The following is a 24,613-nucleotide window of genomic DNA, read 5'->3' as shown; positions in this document are numbered from 1 at the left end:
GAAAGCCACATTTTGGCAAGTGAAACTGTCCCTGTGAAATGCTTCAGTTGAAAGGAGAACACTTATTTAGGTGGAAGCTATGTCAAGTTTGCTCTGAAAAATGTGCTAATACACTACGCTAGCACACGCGGATTCTTTTAAAAAGCACTAATTATAAATCTTATTTTTTCCAACTTGATTACAATTATCTTAAAGAAGGTCCTGTGCTCATCATTTCAGAATCTCCCATGGACCTCCCTGCATATAGTACATTCTCGTTAGGTATTTACTGAAAGAATTCCAAATGCTATGTCACAGTATCAGTTTCCTGATAAAATTATAATGGTGTGCAAGGTGTACCACCCCGTAACAGAAATTAAGCTCTCCCTATAATTTACCTTCCTCTTCGTCATCTTCTGGAGGAGAAGGTATCATTGAACTCTGAGATCCAGACTGTGGCAGGCGAATTGAGGGACTGGCTGTAGTTTTCCTCCTCTCTCTCTCTGATTCACTTTCCAAGCACACAACTTCATATAAAGTGTCAGTATTGTTCTTTCTCTCCTTCTGCTTTATCTTGAAGATGAAAAAATATTATTTACTAGATGGTACAATTATTTTTTAATTGAGCACTATACTTCTGATTTCATATAGGATGGGAGAATAAAAAGGTATTACTTTGAATGTCTACACTAAAAGTGACCTTTTCTTTTTTTCTTTAAGATTTATTTATTTGACAGAAAGAGACAGCGAGAGAGGGAACACAAACAGGGGGAGTGGAAGAGGGAGAAGCAGGCTCCCCGCCATGCAGGTGCCCAACGCGATCCCAGGACCCTGGGATCATGACCTGGGCCGAAGGTACATGCTCAACAACTAAGCCACCCACACGCTCCTAAGTGTAACCTTTTCTAAACAGAAAAATATATGTTTAGACTTAAAAATCCACAGGAAAATAGGTTAGCAGGACTCTAATTCTGCAGTTTTATTTATTGTCTTCAGACTATATCATCATACATGCAACTACCAATATTTAGTGTTAACCATCTATAGCTTCCTAGTTACTTTAAGGTGTCTTTCAAGGTTTCCTACAAGAAACTATAGATGAGCCTAGGTGGCTCAGTTGATTAAATGTCTGCCTTCGGCTCAGGTCATGATCCCAGGGTCCCGGGATCAGGTCATTCCTGGGATTGAGCCCTGCTTTTGGGCTCTCTGCTCAGCGGGAGTCTGATTCACCCTCTGCCCCTCCCCCGCTCATGCTCACGAGAGCGCGCGTGTGCTATCAAATAAAATCTTAAAAAAGAAAAACTACCCATGAAAAAAGTTTTATTTTTTTTATTTTTAATTTTTTTAGAGAGGGAGAGAGGGCGGGAAAGGCCAGAGTGAGAGGGAGAGAGAGAATGTTAAGCAGGCTCCATGCCCAGTGCTGAGCCCGATGCAGGGCTGTCATGACTCTCAGATCATGACCTGAGCTGAAATCAAGAAGATGCTTAACCAAATGAACCACCCAGGTGCCCTGAAAAAAAGGTTTTAAAATATTCTAACACACTTTAGGATTAAGAGAGTCCTTTTATTTCCATGCTTCTTCCCAGCCCTTTAGCTTAATTAAAGCAGTGTAGGGAACTTTTCTTCAACTGAAAGCTACAACTGGGGGTAGGGGTAGAGGTGAGTGGCAGAAAAGAGATTAATCAAAAATTCTGTATCTGAAATTGGTTTGTATTTTGAGGCAAACACATAGCAGTCTGAACTCATCTAAATTAAAAATTAAGGACCAAGAATATAAAACTTGGGGTGCCTGGGTGGCACAGCGGTTAAGCGTCTGCCTTCGGCTCAGGGCGTGATCCCGGCGTTATGGGATCGAGCCCCACATCAGGCTCCTCCGCTATGAGCCTGCTTCTTCCTCTCCCACTCCCCCTGCTTGTGTTCCCTCTCTCGCTGGCTGTCTCTATCTCTGTCGAATAAATAAATAAAATCTTAAAAAAAAAAAAAAAAGAATATAAAACTTTTCCAGTACCAAATTTAAATATATTAATATTCCACATTACAGCCAGTTTAAGGAGAAGAAGGGGGGGAGGGTAAATACAGAGCAGGAAGAAAAGGCAGCATTGTAGGAAAAGATACAAAGACAACTAGAAAGGTAGCTACATCAATGAGAAAGATGTACAAGCATAAAGTAAAAATACAGAAAGAGGGGGGATTAAAAGGTTCATTAGGTACAGAAATATCAGGCAGACCAGATTTTATCATCTGAATGTTCACACAGATTCTTAAAAAAATTATCCCAATTCTGGAAGACCAAGTTAGTGGCAACGTGTCCTTTCAATATCATCCTGAAGCACTGCTTAACGTAAGAGTTGTAAACGTTTCTGTAAAGGGCGAAAGAGTAAATATTTCAGGCTCTGTGGGCCACTAGTCTCCACAACTACTCAACTCTGCCCCGACGGTGCAAAAGCACCTACAGACACTAAGTAAGTGAGTGCGGCTACATTCCAAAAAAACTTTATAAACACAAAGGACAGGCCGGATTTGACCCACATACTCTAGTTTGCCAACTTTAACATGTCCACCTAAGGATTAATTTTGTAGATGAATAAACGATTTTGACTTAGCTACTTACTTTTATTTATTTATTTTTAAGATTTTATTTATTTATTCAACAGAGATAGAGACAGCCAGCGAGAGAGGGAACACAAGCAGGGGGAGTGAGAGAGGAAGAAGCAGGCTCATAGCAGAAGAGCCTGATGTGGGGCTCGATCCCGTAACGCCGGGATCACGCCCTGAGCCGAAGGCAGACGCTTAACCGTTGTGCCACCCAGGCGCCCCTAGCTACTTACTTTTAATTAGAGATCCAGACTCTATAAAGTTATATATTAACCTATAGAGTTGTGTCCAGTAGATAGGCAAATGATTTCTGTTCAGTAGGAAAGATAACCCAAACTTACCTATAAGACATTAACCAGTTTTATTTCTGACCTAGCAATCTTGTTCTAACATTTTTTTAAAAAGAAGGCCTATATCAACTCAAGTTCCTCAAATACGTAGAGCCAGTTTTACCATCTTACTGGCTCCCTCATTACTTAATGAAAGGAATTACAATCTATGACACATGTTCATTCTAAATTTATAATTATGATTTTTTAACTTTTAAGTATTACACCTTGATAGGGAATAAGATTTCCTTTTTTCATTTGTTACAAATTACTATCTGAAACAGTTAATTACTATCTAAAAGAGTTCAAAGATCAATAGCTCTTTACTTAAAAAGAAATTCTCAGAGACTATATAAATCTGATAACCACTGCAGTTCATCTAGAAACTCTTCTGTGAGTCATACTGAACAGACCAACACTGCCTTTTGAAGACAGATAAACGTAAGAGTCATGAACTGAACCCTGCTTATAAGTTAAGAACTCCAGCTATTAAAAATGATATACATTGTTGAAGCTGGGAAATAGTACATGGGGGTCGATTATACTATTATTTTTATTTCTGTGTATGTCTGAATTTTCTGTAATAAAAAACTTTTGAAAAATCATTCTTGAAAGAAAAACACAATAGACTTGAATAAATGGAAAGATACCATGTTCTTAGATGACTAAACATCATAAAGATGACGATTCTCCTTAGTAAAAACACCGGTCATTTTTTTCTAGAGCTACAGAACTAAAGTTTACATGACAAATAAGAATATCCAGCAAAATCCACAAAAGAACTGGTGAGGGAAGGTAGCCCTATCGGATATTAAAACATATTATAAAGTCTACATAATTAAAAGTGTGATATTGATGCATGAGTAACCTAAAAACCCATGGAAGAGGACATAAAAGCCGTAATAAAGTCCAAACACATAAGAAAATGTGATACATGATAGAAAGTGGCATCTCAAAACACTGGGGGGAAGTTAGACCAGTCAATGAATGGTTCTGGGACAAGTAGATGGCCATTTGCAAAAAGATTAAATCAGACCCATACTTTACACCATATACCGGAATAAAACACTAATGAATCAGAGATCTAAAAGTAGAAAAACAAAACCATATAATAGAAGAAAATATGTAAATTTCTTTATTACTGGGTGTAGGNNNNAAGTCTTTCTAACTATGACTCAAAATCCAGAAGCTTTAAGGGGAAAAACTCGAAAAATTCAAGTACATAAAAATAAACTGTATGGCAAAAAAGCTGAAAAGACTCATCATTATTTAAGTCACAAGACAAGTGACAAACCAGGAGAAACATTTGCAATTTGTATCTCATAGGGTTAATTTCTCAAATACAGAAAGAGCTTCTAATAACTAAAAGGAAAAAGGCCAAAACCAAAAAGCCAAAAATATGAAAAGACAGTTCAGAGAAAAGGAAAGTAAAATCACCCTTAAACATATGAAAAAAGGCTTGTTTTCATTCATCAAAGGATATATTAAGACTACCATCAGATCCTTAAGTTTGACAACATACTCTTGACAAGCCTGTGGAGAACCAGGTACTCTCATATCCTGTTCATCTCTACAATTACAACAGTGAGAAAAGGCAATCTGGCACATATAACAAAATTACATAAGCAAAATTATTTACTCTAAGATGCACTTTCATTAAATCAAAACAACACATGCACAAAGTTCTATCCTACAATATTATTTGGAATAGCAAATGATTCTTAAAAATCCAAAAATCCATCAATAGAGGACAATTAAAAAATCATAAATCATGATTTATCCAAACAACAAAGTACTATGTAGCCATTAAGAATGAGGAAGATCTCTATGAACTGATGTGGAATGATCTGCAGGATACAGTAAGTTAAAAAAGTAAGGTGCAGGACAGTACATAGGCTAGTTTCTATTTAAAAAGGGAGTTAAAGGGGGTGCCTGGGTGGCACAGTCTTTAAGCATCTGCCTTCGGCTCAGGGCGTGATCCCAGCGTTCTGGGATCGAGCCCCACATCAGGCTCCTCCGCTATGAGCCTGCTTCTTCCTCTCCCACTCCCCCTGCTTGTGTTCCCTCTCTCGCTGGCTGTCTGTCTCTGTCAAATAAATAAATAAAATCTTTAAAAAAGAAAAAAAAATTAAAAAAAATTAAAAGGGTTTGTTAAAAATATATAGGAGTATTTTATTATTTTCACTAAAAGAAACATTAGGAAGATAACCCAGAAACCACTAATAAACCTATGGGTTTGGATGGAGAAACAAGACTAAAGTTTAGACTTCTGAGTACATTTTTACGTAATCTTGACTCTTGTACCATTACATGTATTTTAAACATTCAAAAACTTAAACCAAAAAGAAAAAAAAAAGAACTGAAGACTCCAAACTGAAAATCCGGAAACAAATGAACCTAACTATATGTCAAACGGTAACATAACTATAATGAAAAAAAAAAATTTTCCAATTAACTTTTGAACACAGTACTCATTTTATAATCTTACTTGAACATGTTCAATGGGGGGGAAAAGTTCCATAAAATCTTAAACTTCACTCAATAGTTTAATTATTAATTGCAATACTGACTTTTTTGGAATGAATATCAACAAATGAGAATTTGAAACTGTACAGACTCAAATAATTTCATATTATATATGTCCATTTTTATGTTGTACCTACACATTACAGTTACATTAATAAGTGTTTTCCCCAAAATGTAAGCATCTATAGAAAAGTTCAGAATATACTAAATATTCTGGAAACCTTTTCATTTAGATGTTTACATATTGATTTTTATATATTGATATTAAAATATGGGTCTTATTTCCAATTGAAAGACGTCTGTACAATATAAGTTGTACACGAATGGCAGTGTGGCATTATCTATATTTTAGAAATGGTACAAGTTTATTAATAAATACTTAATTACCCCATCAGTAATTGTATTAATTATGCTTGTCCTTGCTGAAATTTTAAGTAATTAAAATCTGTATTTCAAAAACAAATATAATAGTACCTTTTCTTCACATTTTACAAGTTTATAAAGATTTTGTTATAAATTTGCTAGGAGCAATAAAATAAGATCTGTATTAAGGGTGTTTTCTGCAATACTGTTATTTTATAATTCTTTAATAAAGTAGGATAGAGCAAATATACTACAGTTCCTGTATTTAAGATATTCAATATTAGAAACATATATAAAAGTAAAAGAAAAGAAAACCCTGTGAAATTGCTATTGAAAATATGTGAATGAACACAACTGATTGAGGGAAGGATCGTCACTGCTAAAAGATGCTAAAACCATTAGTTCAGAAAGTTGTTGAGGAACAGGGTATTTGGAAGTTGCCAAAGAACCACCCCAAATATTACTTGCTAAATGCAAAGACAAAACTACTTTTACAAAGGAGAAATGCAGTGGTTACCACCTTAACCCAGGGATCACACTTCTCAGGAATAATGGAATACCACACGATATCATGTGCCTCCTGATTTAGCTTTGAAGATCTCTAGTACAGAAAGCATTTCCATATTTTTTACCTTGAGAGGTACAGTGGTTTACTGCACATGCATGTGTATGCTTGTGTAGGCAGGTGGGCACGGGCTTGCACACACACACACCCCCCAAAGAGAAATAAGAGGCTCAGGTTTCTAACATGGTTATACTAGTAACTTATCTATGTGATGTTGGCCGTATACTTAGTCTTGTAGACATCAGCTTCATTTATAAAATAATTTCATAAAAGATTCTAAGATACCTACAGTCTGACAATAAAATTCTGTAATTCTATAGTTTTAAGAATGCTTAGACAATCTGAAATTCACTTTATGTTGCTGTTGGAAAACCTAGTTTTCAGACCAGTTTCTTCCTCTTTAAGTAAACGGTATTCTAAATATTTAAATCCAAGAAAACAATTATCTTTTTTTTTTTTTTTTTTTTTTTTAACGTAGGCTCCACGTCCAGTGCAGAGCCCAATGTGGGGCTTGAACTCATGACCCTGAGGATCAAGACCTGAACTGAGACATAGAGTCAGACGTTTAATCAACTAAGCCACCCAGGTGCCCCCTTCCCCACTAATTCTAAAAGTGAATTCTCTAATATGATGCCATCTTAATAATATTCGCAGCTGGGAAGGCTTCCAGGCTAAAGGGGAGTTACTGAGTCATCAAGTAATTTTAGTGATAGGAAAAAGAATCAATTTTTAAACATGTATTAAAAAATTTCTATAATTGTTTTCCCATACTGACAGCAATCAACAGAAACTATACGTTGTATATTTAAAATTTTTGGTCTGCTTAAAATTTTAAATTCTCAATTTAAGTAAATCCTAAAAATACTCTTAAAGAAAGACAGACAAAGGGAGGACGTTTCTATCAAAAGACCCCTGATTGAGAACTCTTAGAAGACTCAGGTATGCGTCTTGTTCACACAACATTCCATAAAATCTATTTTATGTCTCTGGATCTATAAAAATGAAAATACTATCCTCACTGGATCACTATAAAAATGATATAAGACAGAAAAAGTCAAAGTAGCTAGTACAGTGATGGCCACAGTAGGCTCTCAACCACTGTAGCTATTACTTTTTAATGCCATGAATGTAAAGGAGGGAATAAACTTGGTTTATTATGTTACAAAAAATGAGATTAACAGTGCTCTAAGTGCACTAAGACAGCGACAAGTTGCTCAAATTCTTCACTCTCTCTCTCTTCTTTCCCATTCCCTACCCCTCACAAAACTCCTCCCCCCCAAAATAAGACTTACCCAAATAAGGAGAAAAATGAAAGATTATTCTCAGGCATTCCTTGCCCTCCTCCTAGCTTCCACATATAAACTTCTGCTTTTTGCAAAGAAAATATTGACAACTCGGCCTATGTTTAGCTTGTAACCCTAAGAGAGAGTCTAGAGCAGTCCATTGGACTAGGTCTCAGGTATATGTGTTTCTGGCTACTTTACCCTAAGTCATTTATTAGCCTACTTAGATACACTATTGTCAACCAAACCACAAAAGTACTATTCCTGTAAACTCATGCAATCTTTGAATATAAGGTTGTGTAAGACCTAAAGGGAAAAGCAATATCAAAGGAATCTTATTTATGTTCATTAAGATTAAAGAGACAGAACTCTAAAGAGAGTATGTTTTCTTACATACAAATTTTACTAAAATTATTACAGAATTTCTACTTATCATCTCTTACTCTAGACACTTAAGAATCATCCCTGCTCGCTAAACTTTTAAAATGATACCTGTAAACTGGTTTTCTTTCTTAAGTGTTCTTCTTCTGGGGCTGATCGACTAATAATAATCAACGTTTTTCTGATTTCATGACTTAGTATTTTTTTTAAAGTAGGCTCCACGCCCAGCATGGAGCCCAATGCAAGGCCCAAACTCACGACCCAAAGATCAAGACCTGAGCTGAGATCAAGAGTTGGATGCTCAACTGACTGAGCCACCCAGGCATCTCAATGACTTAGTATTTTTTATTCTTCCTCTGCCCCACTAAGGTTCCACAGTCCCTCTCAATAACAGGTAAAATGTATGAAAAACATACTATATGCCAAATACGTTATACAGTTTCTCACTTAATGTAACAGTAACACCATGAGGAAGACTCAATCACTGCCACTTTACAGCTGAGTAAACAGGCGCACAGAGTTGAAGGTACTTGCTAGTCAGTGGTAATATCCACATACTCTGACTCCAAAGCCAACTTCTAGTTGAGAACTCTATGCGAATCCTTTTCGGCTGCCACAGTGAAGAGCTGGGAGAACAGTGCTGGGGCCCAGGTTTACTTTCTGTCTTCTAAGACAACACTGAAGAGAAAGCTCTATTCCTGTTCTGTTTGCCACCTTTTTCTAACTATAACCAGAAGGGCTAACTTGGATACACTGGAGCTAAAATACTTAATTGCTATTGGGAAGTATACCCAAGTAAATCCACAAGCAACACTATAATTTTGTAAAACTGAAGATCGAAGTTACATGTCAATTAAATCAATTCAACAAATATTTATAGAGAACTACTATGTTTTAGATGCTTGGGATAAATCGGTGAACAAGGAAGATGAGGAATACTGCCTTAGTAGAGGTTTCTAACAGGGAAAACAGATACTAAGCAAAATAATATTAAGTATATTATGTGGTATCCTGGAAGTTAAGAGCAGACAAACTGCAGTGCTACATGTGGCAGTCTGGTTTTACTAAGACGTCAATATGAGCACAAACAAAGATGAGGAGGACTTGAAGGAGGTGAATAATAGCAAGCAGGAAACGGGAAGAGCATTTAAGGCAGAAGAAACAGTTAATAGTGAAGGCCCTGAGAGCATGGTTAGAGCAGAAGCAGCAAGGAAGAAGAATAGCAAGAGAGAAATTAGTTCATGATAGAACAGGCAGTAGACCACAAAGGGTCTTAGAAACCACCAAAAGGACTCTGGCTTTTACAGGGTAGAATAGGTTTAAAGAGTTATGATCAGAAAAGTGATGTGATTTGATCGTAGGCTGCTGTGTTGAGAATATATGGGGGGGGGCAAAAAAAGAAACAGGGAGATGTGAAGAGGCTACTGCAGTGGCTCAGATAAAGGTGACAATTCAGATGAGATTAGTGTAATCTAAGTGCTAAGCATCAGCCAGAATCTAGACAGATTTTGAAAGTAAACAGAATTTCCTGAAGACTGGATATGCAGTGTGAAAAATGAAAGTAAAATTTTTGGCCTCAGCAGCAATTAGGAGAGGATGTCTATGAACTGAGACAGTGAAGACAGGTAAGGAGAGCATTTTAGGGGTTGGATGGAGCAGTCAGGTAAATGTGAGAGGTCCTGAAGGCTAAGTGAAAGAGGGATAAGGAAGGGGGGAGTGATCATCTGTGTTGTAAACTGCTCAAAGGCCAAGCATTATGAAGACTCAGATTGACCACTACATTTAGCAATTTAGGTCACTATGGACTTGATTTTTTTTTTGTCAAGAAGTTTTGATACAAAGAAAGGCAAAAAAAATGGTAGTAGTGGAGCATCTGAGGCCAAGAAAAGCCAAGAAGAAGGAAACACAAATTTCATCTGCTGCCCACCACAGGTAATACAGAGTATGGAATTTGACTTTGACCAAATTAACTGACAGATTTTTTTAAAACTGATACTCAGAAGAGACCATAAAATAGACCATAATTTATTATTTAAAATCTCTAACACACAATCCAAAATTGCTAGACAAAAAAACAGGAAAATGTGACTCACCAGACATTAGAATTAGCAGTTAAGGGTTTTTAAAGTAGCAATATTATAATTATGCTCAAGGATGTAGGAGAAAATCTTGAAAGAACAAAGAAGTAACCACATAAGAAAACAGAAACTATAAAAAAAGAACCAAATGGACATTCCAGAAATAAAAAGTACAAGATCTGAAATTAAAAAAAAAATTCATTGGGGCGCCTGGGTGGCTCAGTCGTTAAGCGTCTGCCTTCGGCTCAGGGCGTGATCCCAGCGTTCTGGGATCGAGCCCCACATCAGGCTCCTCTGCTATGAGCCTGCTTCTTCCTCTCCCACTCCCCCTGCTTGTGTTCCCCCTCTCGCTGGCTGTCTCTATCTCTCTCAGATAAAAAAAAAAAAAAAAAAAATTCATTGAATGGCTTAACATAGAAAATTGGGGATGATAAAAGAAAGGGGCAAGCCAACTTTAAGACATGTCAAAACAGAGTTAAAATGATATCCCAACATAATAAAAAATTATTATAAAAAAAATACCCCACCTGAAGAAAAAACAGAAAAGAAAAAAAAGAGCCTTAGAGATCTGTGGATAATATCAAAAGGACTAAAATATATGTAACTGGAATCCTATGAGAGAAAAGAGAGATGGGAGAGGAAAAAAAAAGTTGAAAGAAATAACAAACCAGATTTTCCTCAAAATTGGTAAAAAAGCAAAACAAAAATTTAAAAATTCAAGAAGCTCGGGGGCACCTGGGTGGCTCAGTAGGTTAAGCCTCTGCCTTTGGCTCGGGTCATGACCCCACGGTCCTGGGATCCAGCCCCACACCAGGCTCCCTCTCAGAGGGGAGCCTGCTTCTACCTCTCCCGCACCCCTGCTTGTGCGTGCATGCTCTCCCTCTCTTTCTGTCAAATAAATTAAAAAAATTCAAGCAGCTCGGCAAATCCCAAGGAAGACAAACAAAGAATACCATGCCTAGGCACATCATACTTAAATGAAAACTAAAGGTAAAAAAATAATCTTAAAAGCAGCCAGGAAAAAATGACTCATTCCATACAGAGAAACAAAATCAATAAATGCATGCTGACTTCACATCAAAAACAATGAGAGCCAGGAGACTGTGAGATGACATCTTTAAAGCGCCAAAAGAAAAAAAAAATAATAACGCAGAATCCTACAGCCAGTGAAAATATCCCACTAGAATGACAGTGAAATAAAAACATGTTCAGACAAAGAAGTCTAAGAGTTATGACTTTAGTAGATCGACACTAAAATGTTAAAATAAGTCTTTAGATTGAAGACAAGATCAGACAGAAACCTGGTTCTTGAGGAAGAAATGAAGAACAAGAAAAATGATAAACAGGCAAGTAAAACTAAAAGACAATTCTTCCTCCTTAATATGTTTAAAATACACACGACTGTTTAAAGATATAGGTGATAGCTTAGCTTAACGATAAATCAGCCTCAAAAATATTTTCTCCTTTCTTATCTACCTCCCTCCCATATTTATAGAAAAGTGTAGTACCTGTTTTAGTTTCAAAAAGAAATTTTCAGTAGTACTACGTTTGCTGAAGGGCCAGAATAATCTTTCATTAGGTGAGCAAACACGGACTTTTGTCTCTATGAGAAATCGAACAGGCTCCTGTACTTCTGTTATTACCAAATCAACAGCTGTGGTCATAAACAGCACTTTATCTAGAGAGAGAGGGCAGGGGGGGGAGAAGCAAATTAAAAAAATGGAAAAATATTTGTTCATACAATTAATGTAAAATTAATTACTTTTCTCACAAACTTTCAAGATAATCTTTAGGTAATCTTTCAAGACAAACTTTAAGGTAATCCATTAATTTAATCAAAATCTAAAATAATCAGATAAATTGCTGTTTTGAAAACTCTTTCTGTACTGAGAATTCTTTGCTTGGGTAGACTCCTTGGAATTAGTGACAGCATTATATAAAAGTTTATGAAATGTTCTGTCAGATTGTTTTGCAAAAGTGGCGTATGGACTCTTCATGCCACTCTTACCAACACTGGTAATTCTCAACTTTTAAAATCTTGGCTAACTTATCCATTTATCAATAGTGCTATGAGTAACAAGAAAAAAATGAAGGAGAAAAAAAATAAATGCTCAACAGAAGGCACTTGTTAAGCAAATAACGTTACATTTTCAGGATAGAATATTACGCAGCCTCTAAACGACATTCAGGAAGAGTTGGAAATAACTTAGAAAGGTGGCTTCTGCACAGAGCATCTGAAAAGCTACATTAAGAAACTGGTCATAACAGTCCTCTTGGTGTGGGGCCCTGAGGACTGTGGTAGACTTTTACTTTTCCCTCTCTATCCTTTTAATTTTAACCATATATGCATATATTCTCTCTCCACAAAAATAAATAAAATTTAGAACTCTGTATATAAATAAGTACATGAATAAAAAAGTGAGCAGGGAAGTGAAAAATTAAGAGAGAGGGAGGGAAAAATAAGTAGGGAAAAGTGAAACTGTTTATAAGTGAAATTTAATAATAAACTCAAAGACCTATACAAATTCTTTGGTTTCACCAGAATTAAAAAAACACTGATATTTGTCAAATAAGTGGTCCTAAGGTATGGGTATGTTTTGGGGACTAAAATATCTGTTCATGATGTCAGCAATCTGCATCACCTTTAGGAGTTTCTTCATTTACAACTTGGAAAGGTAGAGATTTTGGATTCCAGCTCCCAGTGATAACATAGGACTTTCCATCTGAACTTTTGCCCATAGATTCCTAACGAAAAGAGTAAAAACAAACATTAATGAGAAGATAAAGAAATAATGGCTAACTCCCATTTTGCTGCCTTTAATAAGAAGTCACAAAAATATAAGAACATGAAAGAGGGTGAGATTTTTTTTAAAAAGAGATTTAAATATATATATATATATGTGAATGAGACTGACTGCAGTTAAAATTAAAGATGTGCCAATTATTTATGCAATTGCTCCTGAAAAATTATAAAGTAAATGCTTATAAATCATATCAAATTGTGCAAATCAAGAGAAATTTACCACCTGAATCTACGCTGAATTCTTCTGTCAAATGCATAATTATTGCATAAATTTTAGTTTTGAAAATAAAGATTTGACATAATAGCAACAATACTAAATACCACGAGTTTTATAAAACTCATGATAGTTTGTAAACACTTCTCTCACGAACTTTCTCTTTGATTCCAACTTCAACATTAAATTATAAACAAGGATTATTCACTATTATACAGTGAAGAAATCAAGGCTGAGACTAAATAGATCTAAGGTCAGACTGGTAAATATCAAGTCAGAAATAAGGAAATTCCTTATCTTTTTTTACTGCAATTACAGCTCACAAGAACACCTTCATAAAAGTGCTTTACCATGAGATTCAGGTGAGATAAAGTGAAACCTTTATCAAGGAAATAGTGTATAACCTTAAAAAGAAAAGCAATCCTTACCAAATCTAACAAGTGCATATCACTATTTCGTACATCTTTTCCTGGGCTAAGGAGAAGACCAAAACACCTGCAAAGAAAGAACAGGCATAAATCTGGAAGAAAGATAACACAAAAGAAGACGTTTAAACTAGGTCATTTAAAATTCTTATTGATGGATAAAGGACACATTAAAATGATCAATAAATTAGCATTGCCCAAATAACCTTACTTCTCTAATACATAAATTCTATTTGTCTTTTATTATCACATAGTTGAAGTCAGCTTATTAGCTGAAGATTTATGGGAGCTAATTCAAAGTGAACGAAGTATTCACTTCAATAACCAAAAGAATTCCCCAGAGAACAAAATTTTTGCAAATATATTTTTGAATATAGTATAGGGTTACTCCACTGGATTGATAAAAACCAGAATTTATATTGAAGCTGAATACTAAAAATGTTCACCTTTCAATGGCCAGTTCTTTATTAGTTGTTTGTTGCACATAGATGACAATCTTCTTATCAGTTCCTTGGCGAAGTTTAAAGCACTGTCTGTCCTTCTCTTTAGGAACTGCACTGTAGAACAACACGTTTCATTAGTTTTGCAAAGTATTTTCTTGTGACATATACTAGAACAACTTCTCTTGAATCTAGGATTCTTTTCTATGCCTGGTTTTCAAGTCATAATAGAAATTTTAAAAAATCATCATCTACCTCTTGATGTGAAAATATTACCATTACTGTATGTAATCCACTAAACAATTTATAAGAGCTAGAAAAAACTCATATGCTCCCTAAAATGTGGCTTTACTTTTTTAATTTTTTGTTGCTGTGAAATTAAGTTAATATCTGTAAAGCACCTAGCATGGCATCTAGCACATAGGCACTCAAAAAAAGCTTTCTTCCCTTTTAATTTAGTCAGTTTTGTTTTGTTTTCTTTTACAAATAATTATTGCCTTATTTGTTTAAATATGTAATAAAGAAAAAATACTTAATCATAGATCCTTTGAATTTCAAAACAAGGTACCTTCAAGAAATAACAGAGATAAGGAAAATATGGGCAACAGTAAGCTGTTGCTTAATGCTCCCTTAAGCATTGATAACCTTATTGTTCACCTGTGCAATAACTATAAAAATAATACTAATGATTTAAACATCACCTTAAGAAAAAAGTTGAAAGTATTCTTAAAATTAGAATTTACCAAAATAATCCCTTACTCTATCACACACCACTTTCTCTGGCTCCTCTGTTCTCAAAAGCAAACATCTGCCAATGGCAATCAGCCAACATGCAGCAAATACAAATTATGTCAGTACTGTACAACTTTAAAATAACGGCAGCAGAACCATTAAAAGATACTATAAAAGGCTACCTGAGAGTTCTGGGTATCTACTCAAACTAAAAAGTGGCTCTGAAAAAATAAAATTAGTTTGAAGACCATCTGTACTTATAGAGTAACCAATTCAAAAACACTCTATGAAACTGAGATAAGAAAATCAAAGAATCGGGATGCCTGGCTGGCTCAGTCAGTGGAGTGTGCAACTCTTGATCTCAGGGTTTTAAGTTCGAGCCTCATGTTGGGTGTAGAGATTACTTTAAAATAAAATCTTAAAAAAAAAAAGAGAAAAGAAAAGAAAACCAAAGAATCTTAGCAAAGGAACCTGGAAACGACAAACATGTGCAAAGAAAAACTTCTACATACCAAACTGTTAAATATTTGAGACTGACAGAATTTCCACCTATAAGGATATAGACAGGTCTCAATTTTCAACAGATAAGAGATATACTAGACTTTATGTTCTGCGGATGCTGACACAGAAATAAATATAATCCCATCTCCTAGCAGTACTTAAAACAACAACAGATATGAAGTTGTCTCTGGTGTCCTAATGCTGAAATGCAAGGAAAAGTCACATTAACAGGAAGCAGAGTAGAGACTGTAAGCAGTGAAGTTCACCTCACTGCTGTCAGGGAGTTTAGACTATATTTCTAGTCTTGTCATCGTATCATTGAATAAATCCACCCCAATAATTTTACTTTGACTTCCTACTGTATAAATTATAATACTGAGATCCGGGTTTAACTTCCCTGGGCTTCTTTACCTATAAAGCAAAATCAAATACCCAGCATATTTAATAGGGTTATACGGTAGAATAAATAAGACAAAAAAGTGCTTTGAATAGTATAAATGAAAACGCTCCATCTTCCTATGGGCTAAATTGAAAGTAGGTTTCCAATATTAATAATGTAAGAATTATACTTTTTCAAAGATGAAAAGAAGAGCATTAATCCTTGTCACAGCACTCTGTATTTATGTTAGAGTAAAACCACTATCTTGTGCTATGGTTACATATACTGGTATTTTTTGGATAGGTGCTAAGTCATATGGGTACATCATTATATTATGTTTTTAGTGAAATATAATGGACATACAACATATTAATTTGGGGTGTATAACAATGTTTTTGATATTTGCATATATTGTGAAATGCATATTTTAATTATTCTATTCTGGTGAACATTTAATTTCCACTTTTTAATTTGGTTATTGTAAATAGTATTAAGGGGAACATCCATCTTGATAATTCTTTGGTTACCTCAATGATGTTCCTGCAGATAAATTCCTAGACATGTTATAGAATCACTGGGAAAAAACAACTGCGTTTGGCCAGTTCAAATCTGATAAAGGGAGGCTTACTTTTCAACAAGTTCATCACTATAATAAGGCTACACATTATTTTCCACTATAAACTACAAATTCAATAAAACCATGTAACAAAAAAAGAACAAAGCCCTGACAAATGTGAGGGCAAAATGACCATCTAGGGATTTTCTGTATAGCATCTCCTGGGTATGAGGGTGAGCAGAACAGGGATGTTTGTGATTATGATCATTCTACCTTGAACATGCCTGAGTTCAGAAGCACGAGAACTGAGAGATCTTAGATCTTGGACATCTTTCCTACTTATGGTTGAAATTTATAAATGGGAGCTACATAAATTTCTTTACTAAAGGGGAAAAATGCAGTTTAAAGAAACTTTTATTTCTTAAAAAGGAAAGAAGTTATTACAAAGTTTACAGATTATAATTCCCGCTTCCTAGGGCAGGCATGCATACTGTGGGAAGCAGCACATCCCAATGTTGCTGTGAGAACAGAAATACAGCTGATGAGAGGGCACAGAGCAGAGTGTCTAACCCTTAGTGCGCAAATCAAAGCTGAAGCTGCACTGTACATGAAACTGGCCACCAGATGGCATGATAATTCCAAAAGTCTTCGCAGGGAGCCCAAGAGTTATCAGTTGTTCAAACAAACGAACCATTGTGCTTTCTAATTTGAAAGCAAAAGAGTAGAAATCATTCATATTTTAATATAATTTCATTTTACCCATTTCATGAGGTAATCACTAAGGAGAGAGACTTTGAATATGCAATTGTCAATTATGATCCAAGAAGCACCAAATGTGTGATATGGGTTATATAGAGGGAAAAAAAATCAATTATCTTGTGACCACAGTATTTTAAAGTTAGAAAGCACTTTAGAATCTAGCCAACTTACTTTATAAGTAAGGAAACTACTGCCAGGAGAGATAAAGAACCTTGGAAAAGTTCACAGTGTTAACAGAAGCAATAATTAAACTAAACCTAAGTTCTTATTTCTATTCTAGGGTTCTTTCCACCACTCAAAAGAAGTATCATTTTACTTAAAAAGCTCAAACCAGTTACTTCTGATCCTATATGCAAGGTTAAGACTTCAGAAACAGACCTTATTTCTCTTCATCCAATGTGTTCAGATAAACTTTAATGGAAAACCCGATGTCAACAGCCTTAAGATCTTTAGATTATTAAAACAAATTAACCAGCCAACTACAAGACCAAAAGAACAGCGAAACAAATGCAGCTACAAATCCAGCGGGCTTAGCTTCTGTCATATTTCATATCAGCAGTCAGCTAGCTACTTTGAGTCTAAAAGAACATAGTAACATGACATATTTTCCCACACACAAAAAAATTTTTAATAGTTTTCAATTCTTCAAATCTCGCCTCTGGAAAAGAGAAATTAAGAAAACAGTCTCATTTACAATTACACTAAAAACAGTAAAATACCTAGGAATAAACCTAACCAAAGCAGTGAAAGACCTATACACTGAAGACAACACAAATAAATAGAAAGATGTTCCATGCTCATGGATTGGGAGAACAACATGTCCATACTACCCAAAGCAATCTACAGATTTAATGCAATATCTGTCAAAATACCAACAGCATTTTCACAGAACTAGAACAAATACTCCTAAAATTTGTATGGCATCACGAAAGACTCTGAATGGCCAAAACAATCTTGAAAAAGGAGAACAAAAGTGAAGGTATCACAATCCCAGATTTCAAGATATATGACAAAGCTGTCGTAAGCAAAACAGTACGGTACTGGCACAAAAAGAGACACATAGATCAATGGAACAGAACAGAGAGCCCAGAAATAAACCCACAATTATATGGTCAATTAATCCTGGACAAGGAGCAATGAATATACAATGGGAAAAAGACCATCTCTTCAACAAATCGTGCTGGGAAAACTGGACAACAACATTCAAAACAATGAAACTGGACCACCTTCTGACATCATACATAAAAATAAACTCAAAATGAATTAAAGATCTAAATGTGAAACCTGAAACCAAAAAAATCCTAGAAGAGAGCACAGGCAGTAATTTCTCTGACATTGGTCATAGCAACATTTTTCTAGATATCTCCCTTAAGGCAAGGGAAACAAAAGCAAAACTAAACTATTGTGACTACATCAAAATAAAAAGCTTCTGCACAGCAAAGGAAATAACAAAACTAAAAGACAACCTTCTGAACTGGAGAAGATATCTGCAAATGATATATCCAATAAAGGGTTCGTATCCAAAGTATATAAAGAACTTATACGGGACACCCAGGTGGCTCAGTTGGTTAAGCATTTGCCTTCAGCTCAGGTCATGATCCCAGGGTCCTGGGATCGAGTCCGGCATCAGGCTCTCTCCTCAGTGAAGAGCCTGCTTCTCCCTCTGCCTGCTGCTCCCCCTGCTTGTGCACTCACTCTCTGACAAATATATAAATAAAATCTTAAAAAAAAAAATAAAAAAGAACTTATATAACTCAACACCCAAAAAACAAATAATCCAATTTAAAAATGGATAGAAGACATGAAAAGACATTTCTCCAAAGATGACATACAGATGGCCAACAGACACATGAAAAGATGTTCAACATCACTCATCATCAGGGAAATGCAAATCAAAACCACAATAAGATATCACCTCACACCTGTCAGAATGGCTAGTATCAAAAAAGACAAGAAATAACAACTGTTGGTGAGGATGTGGAGAAAAAGGAACCCTGTGCACTACAGGGGGTTATGCAAACTGGTGCAGCCACTGTGAAAAATAGAACTACCTTATGATCCAGTAATTTCTCTACTGGGTATTTACCCAAAGAATATGAAAACATTAATTCCAAAAGTTACATGCAACCCTATGTTTACTGCAGCATTATTTACAATAGCCCAATCAGGAAAGCAGCACAAGTGTCCATGATGAAGGGATAAAGAAGATGTGGGGAGTGTGTGTATATACGTGTGTATATATATGTGTGTATACACGCAAATGCATACCATGGAATATTACTCGGCCATAAAAAAGACAAAAATGAGAAGAAAGAGGGGCGCCTGGGTGGCACAGTCGTTAAGCGTCTGCCTCTGGCTCAGGGCGTGATCCCGGCGTTATGGGATCAAGCCCCACATCAGGCTCCTCCGCTGGAAGCCTGCTTCTTCCTCTCCCACTCCCCCTGCTTGTGTTCCCTCTCTCGCTGGCTGTCTCTCTCTCTTTCGAATAAATAAATAAAATCTTTAAAAAAAAAAAATGAGAAGAAAGAAATCAGCCTCTTTCTGACTTATTTCACTTAGCATTATACCCTCATCCATGCTGTTGCAAAAGACAAGATTTCATTTTCTTTTTCATGGCTGAGTAATACTCCATGACACTCACACACAGACACACACACCCCACATCTTCTTTATCCATTCATCTACTGATAGACACTTGGGCTGCTTCCATAATTAGAGAAAGACAAATACCATATGATTTCACTTACACATGAAATTTAAGGGAAAAAATGAAGAAAAAAGAGACAACCCAAAAATCGACTCTTAACCATACAGAACAAACTGATGGTTATCAGAGGGAGGGAGGTGGATCGGATAGTTGAAATAGGTGATGGGGATTAAGAAACCACTTATTGTGATGGGTGCTTAGCGTACAGAAATTTTAAATCTCTATAATACATACCTGAAACTAATATAACACTGTATGTTAATTATACTGAAATTAAAATTAAAAAAATTTTTAAATAAAAAAAACTTTCCTCTACAAATGTGCCTATTTCCTTTTATCACTTACAATATAAAAAACTCTACCTATAAAGGCAATCGTTTCATACATGAAAGTTATATAATTGACCCAGAGTTTCCCTTGAAGCACAGATGATGTAGCATGTTAATACAAACTTAAAAAAAAAAAAAAAAAAACAGAATAAAATACCCTACCTAAAATAACCTTTACCATCATCTTCTTTTATTTCTAAAGACACAGAGAAGGTAAAGATGTCACTGTCAGGAGTTTGGGGTGCAGCAGTTGCTGAAAGTGGGGTCTGCTTGGCAGAACGGCGGAAGGCAGTGGCAAAACTATAAAGTATCCGGCTTACCTACAACAGACAAGTTAGAAAATGGGCTGTTATCAGAAGAAGAGAAATACCTTTATCAAGGCTGAAGGTTACTACCTATTTTGTGTGTGGGGGGGCGTAATTCATCTTTCCCCCATTGATTTCCTTTGGTAAATTATCTAATTTGTTAGGCCTATAAAGCAAGCAACACTAAAAATGGCCAGAGAAGGAGTTTTAAAAAAAGAAAGGGTTATAAACACAAGAAATCCAACAGAAAGATAATTTCCAAAATGTCAGAAACAATCTGAATATATTTATGATACTAAAAAAAAAATCCTACAAGATTAGCTTTAAAAGAAGTTTGGAAATGTGTCAGTCCTAAAACCAAGATGCGTATCAAGAAGCAGTCCTGGTCTCTGACACTGTTAGCAACAGGGTTCTGGTTACCCAAACTTCCAGTTTCTTTATATTTCAGCCCATCAGGCTGGAATGAATAAAACATTAGCAAAGAATTTCATGTGGCTTATAAAGTGAATAAATACTGCGATCAACTTCAACACAGTGAGGGTACAGGTGAAGTTTCATTTGCAGACAGTTTTCTGGTAAGGACTTACAGCTTCTTGTATTTCGCACCGGAAGACGTGTATTCTGAAGAGCTCTGCATTGTAATGACTTTCAGTGAAAGCAAAACAGTCACTCTCGGGAGTTCCGTCATGCCCTCTGACACAGAACAGGATTTTGTAGATAGGGTAGTTTGCTATTTCGGTGTTTGTCTGAGGATCCAAGAGTCTGTTTAGGAAAAAACGTTACAAAGAGCTTAGAGGGATTATGGACTATTTTCACTATATCCATATTATGATTAGAGAGCCATCTTTCCAGCAAGATCATATAAACCATCTTTGGTATGCTAATCATATTAAAGTCTTAATAAATAAGTTATATGTGGATTCCTGAAGTTATTAATTACAGAATTCCATGGTACTAAAACCTACATAATCTTATGCTTTAAGGGAGGCAATCAGAAAGACAAACAGTAAGTACACAGGTTTCCTATATAGGCAGTACCTTAATAAAGACTAGATCAATGGGTAAATTAGACTACAAAAATGAATCATTAAAAAGCTGTGTTTCTCATCACCTCCTAAAAAATGACCTAATCTGCTTTATTATTTAAAAAAATTAAAAAACTGATGTGCTTCCTCAGAGTGAAACAAATTCTTCTGATTCATGGCAAATAAGAGAATGTACAAAATGTTAACACCTAAAAAAAGATAATTACTAAAATCAAAAAGATGCCATTCACTGAAAGTCAAAGGTGTGTCATTCATTCAAAAATGTATTGGTTCAACAAATACTTAATGTGACACCTACAATATTCCAGGCTCTGTTCTGGACACTGAAGACACAAATATGAAAGTAATGAAAAGAAACTGCAATTTCAACACCGAATGGTCAGGGCCATTGATGAAGAAAGCCCAGGGGTCCCTTTGCATAATGGAAATACACAGAGAGGGGACCTAATCGACGTTCAAAGGCACTCTGATAAAAACTCTGAAAACAGGGGCAAGAGAATTTTGCATGTCTACAGAATTAAAATGTATCAGAACAAAGTATAACTTCAGTTGGGCAGTAACTACTAACTAAGAAGGACATAGAAATGAGCATTAAACAAATTTCATGGCAAGTTTCACATTAACAGGGGAACCTGGGTGGCTCAGTTGATTAAGTGTCCGACTCTTTTTTTTTTTTTTTTTTTAAGATTTTATTTATTTAAGCGAGAGAGGGAACACAACCATGGGGAGCGGCAGAGGAAGAAGCAGGCTACCAGCGAAGGAGTCTGATGCGGGGCTTGATCCCAGAACGCTGGGATCATGTCCTGAGCCAAAGGCAGACGCTTAATGACTGTGCCACCCAGGCGCCCCAAGTGCCCGACTCTTGATTTTGGCTCGGGTCATGCTCTCAGGATCCTGGGATCGAACCCCTGCATCAGGCTCCCTGCTCAGCGGGGAGTCTACTTGAGATTCTCTCTCCCTCTCCCTCTGCCCCTCCCTCCACTCACGTGTGTGCATGCTCTAAAATAAATCTTTAAAAAAATGCTGATTCTCATATGTTAATATTATTGTTGATTCGAGTATGTTCTGTTAGATTCAATATGAAACTTCATATTGAACTAATGTGTCAAGCTAGCATCTGTACTGGTGGAACAGGGAAAATACAAATTAATTTGTTAGGCATACTTTCAGGTCAACATATTTCAATCATCCCCAAAACATTTAAGTTTTTAATGTACCACACACAACTGGGGTGGGGAAGAATATAAAAAACTGTTCAAATGAGTGACTAATTTTCATAAGGGTTACAATCCTTGGAAGACATAAGTGCCAGGTGAATTAAACATTACATAAAATAATTATGTATTTTGTTCACTACTGCTCCTTTCTAAATCTATAGGTCAGAAATCTGATCCAATGTTACAGACATTTCAAGAAGCTAGTCTTACTTACCTCACCGTTCCTTCAGATACATTCGGCACTGACAGAGTTACATCTAGTGAAATCTGACACTGGCTTCTTAAGATGGACATCATCCTTAAGGCTTCCACTTCGCTCCTGGGAGCATTTACTGAGGCACAGCCTAAATAAGTTAGTTTGCTGAAAACTACACTGTCCTCATCAGCAGCTGGTGTGAAAGGACTTGACCCTTCAGAATCTGAAAGAAATGGTAGTGGAGGGTTACTTTCATATTAGTATTTTGTTGACATGCATACTAAGTAAAAACCTACAAATTACATTTAGGTCTACAATTAAGAACTAATGAGATAATATGCCATTGCCCCAGAAGAAATGCCCATTAAAGCAGAAATTTCACACTAAAACTCTGTCACTAACACCAAGATTTTTAGGGACTGCTTTACTGTGAATCCCAAATCTAAAATGTGATCTGAGGTTAGATCTGATTTACATTTTTGCCTCTTCTAATTTGTTTTGACTTTATTATTTACATTTAGGTAAGAAATATATTTAGTATTTTACCACTCTCAAAAATCCTATCTCTTTTCTCTGATCTGTGTTGCTTTATTTCTCTCAGTCATCATCTTAGCCACTTAATGTTAACCCAATACCCGTTTTCCCTTTTCCGATAAAGCTGTATAGTTTTAACACTCTGCTTTTCCCAATGAGCCTTTATAATTCCCCTATTCCTCCTCCTCTGCGGTGCCTTTTGGCTCCCTTTCAAAAAATACCTGGCAACTACTCCCAAAGAGCTATCTATTCAGGCCTGGAGCAAATCACTCTTCCCCAAGCATTATTCCTCCACATCTCCAACACTGTACTCAAATTCCTTCTTTCTTGGAAAAATCTTGAAGCATTCTGAAATGACTTCCTCAATGTCATTTATAACTGCTGTTATCTCTTTCTTTGACATCAATGACACACATTTAAAGGGAAATCAGAATGGTACATATACCTACCCTTCTCACATCCCCCTAAATCTAGAATCTGAAAATTCTAGAAAACACAGAGTATGGTCTTTGCTTGCTCTGAATCAAACCTAGTACGGGTGGGCACTCACATATTAAAAACAACAGCCTTCAGTTAAGCAAGCAATGCAGCAGTCCTAACCTCCTTGTCCAGGTTTCACTGGCAAGCTCATCTCTGGTTTTTGGAGCCCTACTAATGGCACAGGGTTAATGGTGGATGAAGCTGAGAGTTGGTTAGAAAGAGGTCCATCTCCTTCACCATCCAGCTGTGACCTTTCCACAAGTTCCTTGTCCCCTGGCTGGTCGTCCACTGGAGGATCCATCAGCACATCTGCTAGCTCTTTTTGCAGCTGCTGCTCACTTCCATTCCCTATAATCTAAGGGTCACAAATACACACAATCAGCAAAGTGAGAAAGAGAGGCCAGTACCAATTCAAACGGGTCTGTATCCTAGAGAAAATCGTCAGCATTTCTTTTAATACAAAGATATCTTCTGAATGTTTTAAAAAACAGAATCAAGATCTCCAATAAATAAGAGCTGCAGCTGCTCTCTTTATTCATACAGTTTTTCATGAAAAAGTGTATAGTGAATTTGAGACTATTGCCCAGAAATGTGACAGTGTTACTGGAAGTTTTCTACAGTGACCTCAACTAACAAAACATTTGTAATTTTACTTGTCTGGTGAGAAATAATCTGTTAAGAGTAGTATCTTTAGGGGCTTCTCTAATCTTTAAGAAATAGGGAAAATGCTTGCAAAAGTTATCAAAGAAACAGACTTATTAGGTAATAAATTTTCACATGTACTTCAACACTCCTACTATAAGTCAGTCTCTTGCAATTCTAAGGGAGATTCCTCTGATACGAACTTTCTTAAAGTTCTGAATAAAGCTGGTATGTATTAAATGGCCTGAA

At 36.0% G+C, this 24,613-nt stretch overlaps 1 protein-coding gene across 3 annotated transcripts in view; it reads right to left on the bottom strand.

The window, feature by feature from the left end:
* Nucleotides 1-24,613, bottom strand: part of RABGAP1 (RAB GTPase activating protein 1) — a 159,714-nt gene that overhangs the window by 89,164 nt on the left and 45,937 nt on the right. For 2 of the 3 annotated variants that reach the window (XM_040631851.1, XM_040631852.1), the window contains 9 exons: nt 23,843-24,077; nt 22,727-22,931; nt 20,837-21,011; nt 20,107-20,264; nt 13,988-14,098; nt 13,545-13,611; nt 12,742-12,844; nt 11,608-11,777; nt 378-552 (listed from right to left, as the gene is read on the bottom strand). In XM_040631851.1, the coding sequence (XP_040487785.1) occupies nt 378-552; nt 11,608-11,777; nt 12,742-12,844; nt 13,545-13,611; nt 13,988-14,098; nt 20,107-20,264; nt 20,837-21,011; nt 22,727-22,931; nt 23,843-24,077 (1,399 nt within the window). Of the gene's footprint in view, nt 1-377; nt 553-11,607; nt 11,778-12,741; nt 12,845-13,544; nt 13,612-13,987; nt 14,099-20,106; nt 20,265-20,836; nt 21,012-22,726; nt 22,932-23,792; nt 24,078-24,613 lie in introns of those variants that run through there. The other variant, XM_040631853.1, reaches the window with a different exon arrangement.

Source organism: Ursus maritimus, unplaced genomic scaffold, assembly GCF_017311325.1.
Source record: "Ursus maritimus isolate PB19 unplaced genomic scaffold, ASM1731132v1 scaffold_17, whole genome shotgun sequence".
Taxonomy (NCBI): Eukaryota; Metazoa; Chordata; class Mammalia; order Carnivora; family Ursidae; genus Ursus; species Ursus maritimus.
This window is presented reverse-complemented; position numbering and strand designations above follow the sequence as displayed.